General features: G+C 45.8%; 1 protein-coding gene across 1 annotated transcript in view; it reads left to right on the top strand.

Moving 5' to 3' along the window:
- Positions 1-183: 183 nt before the first annotated feature.
- pim2 (Pim-2 proto-oncogene, serine/threonine kinase) overlaps positions 184-2,483 on the top strand; it is a gene marked incomplete in the record, with an annotated part of 3,723 nt that continues 1,423 nt past the window's right edge. Inside the window, 5 exon segments of the mRNA XM_005931142.3 lie at positions 184-699; positions 1,183-1,283; positions 1,397-1,447; positions 1,971-2,179; positions 2,279-2,448. Of these exon segments, the coding sequence (XP_005931204.2) occupies positions 642-699; positions 1,183-1,283; positions 1,397-1,447; positions 1,971-2,179; positions 2,279-2,448 (589 nt within the window).

Below are 2,483 nucleotides of genomic sequence, written 5' to 3'. Positions count from 1 at the left end.
GCTTTCACCGTTTAAAAATACCGCATTTATAATGAGGCGCGACCCCAGTCAGCAGGTAACAAAACTTCGTCACTTTGACAGAAGCTCAACAAAACGACTCTTTGAGGAACCGCTGGTTTCGGTGTGTGCGCGCGTGCGTGTCCCTGAGGGGAAACCGCCCCGCTCTTTCCCGTCAAGATATCAGCGCGCGCTTCCTCCGATAGTTCGTTGAAACAAATTCTACGAATTCTTCTCGCGGGATTTGAATATTCATGAAGGCGCGACTTGAATGTAGCCGGTTCAAAACATTGAGCACACGGCTCCGCTGATTGACACGGCTGATTGGACAGTGAGGGCGTAGTGGGCGGGGCTGCGTTAGATCGCTTTAAATAAGGAACAAAACACTGTAGTAGAGCAGCGAAGGCGGTCAACAGAGACGGAGCGGGTTACCAGGGTTTTGACTCTTCTGTGAACGCGTTTCCACCGCATTAACCAGGAGTAAATATATTTAAAGGACTTTTTCTTTGACTTTTCTGGGATTTTAAAACCATAACGCTTTAATCGGTTAAAGACGGAAAATCATCATTAAAAATCTGAAGAGCTATTCCGCCCCCAGAAGAATGGACTTTTATTAACTTCAACTAGACGGAACACTTTATAAAATGCTGGATAAGAGAGCCATGGAGTTCGACTTGGAGGAAGAAGTCCGAGGAAAGAACGGTGAGAACTACAAGAAAGGTTATATGTGTGATTAAACATGTCAAATAAGGACGTGTAAACTGGTTTAATTTGCCTCCAAAACGCAGTAGCTGCTTTTGCACGCTGCAGCCAGACTGCATGTAAAAAAACAGCGATTTTAACAGCCCGCTCAGGGGCTGTGAAACGTTTAAAAAACGCTGAAATTTAAAAAGGGAAACCGTTAAAGGTGGCGCCTTTAAAATATTATATATTAAGTCCCGCTGGATTTGTTGGAGTGCATTGGTCCGACATTATAAACGATTATTTCGGTTATTTTAGTTTGAGAAACTGGAATATCAGACAGATATCCGAGTTGTAAATTAAAAATAATTGTGCGCAGTGACGTTTTTTGTGTACAACGGTAGAAATCTTAAGGTATTTTGAGTTTCTGTTGTCTTGTTGGGGGATGTACGGTCTGTAAGTGTGAGCCATGCACTGATGTGACCCTTGTGTTTTGGCCCTCAGTGAAGGAGCCCTTCCTCAGTCAGTATCGCTGCGGTCCTCTCCTCGGCAGCGGAGGTTTCGGCTCCGTGTTTTCAGGCCAGAGGCTCTCCGATGGACTACAGGTAAATAATACCCGCCTGTGTTTGTTCATTATAAGAGATGCGCCTTTTCTCCGTTATTATTGCTCGAGAATTCGGTTTTTATTTAATATTTTACTCCTTTTTTGTCCATCCAGGTTGCCATTAAGCAAATTGCCGTTGACAGAGTTCAAAAGTGGACCAGACTGGTGAGTGATAATTTATTTTTAAACTAAATGTGGACCAAAACGCACGAGGTGTTTTGAGTGACGCCTGTAAACAAAGCTCAGATTGTTTAGCTCCGCCCTCTACCGGTGGCTCAGGTGAACTGCAGCTGTGGGCGGTGGTTGGGAAATGTGTAACGTCACGGTTTGGTAAATGACACCTCAGGATTTCCCCACTATCACCACCACCTCTTTATTCATTATTATTCATTGCGAATTCATTTGGGTTTCCCCACCAAGGCAAAAAACACCTGAAGCCACCTGCAGGCGAGGATTCAGGGCACAAAAACACCAGGCTGGAGTTTCTGATTTTAAAACCCAAACGTGTGACTCAGAAAGTCCTGAAAACAGAGTCAGTTAATTTGCATACTAGTATCAGTCACTGTGATTTCCGCTATGACCCATTTAAAAACTAGAAATTAAAAAACAAAAATTAGGACATGATCTACTTCTACTACTACAGATTATTTCTTTATAATTTATCAATCTTCCTCTTTCCTCCCACCAGCCAGATGAGGTCAATCCTGTTCCGATGGAGATTGCTCTGCTGCAGCAGCTGTCAGAGGACGGGGGCCACCCTGGGGTCATCCGCATGCTGGACTGGTTCGAGGTGGAGGGGCGGGGCTTCCTGCTGGTGATGGAGAGGCCGCCGCACTGCCAGGATTTGTTCGACTTCATCACGGAGAGAGGAGCGCTGTCAGAAAGCCTCGCACTCAGGTTTGCGCTCCCGTCCGCCACCTTTGAATGATGCTACTGCGTTCTGCTGAGGTCACTGACATTTTCGCTAACGTCCTGGTTCTTTGTTCTTCCCGATAGGATTTTCCATCAGGTGGTCGAAGCGCTTCGATTCATTCACTCCCACAGCGTCGTGCACCTGGACATCAAAGACGAGAACATAGTGATAGACACGAGAACGATGGATATCAAGATCATAGACTTCGGGTCGGGGGCGGTGCTTAAGGACACGCCGTACAGAGAGTTTCAAGGTACCCAGTCACTCTACACCCATAGCTTCTTCTCA

This window comes from Haplochromis burtoni, unplaced genomic scaffold (assembly GCF_018398535.1).
Source record: "Haplochromis burtoni strain Fernald_Lab_line unplaced genomic scaffold, NCSU_Asbu1 Contig_138, whole genome shotgun sequence".
NCBI lineage: Eukaryota > Metazoa > Chordata > Actinopteri > Cichliformes > Cichlidae > Haplochromis > Haplochromis burtoni.
This window is presented reverse-complemented; position numbering and strand designations above follow the sequence as displayed.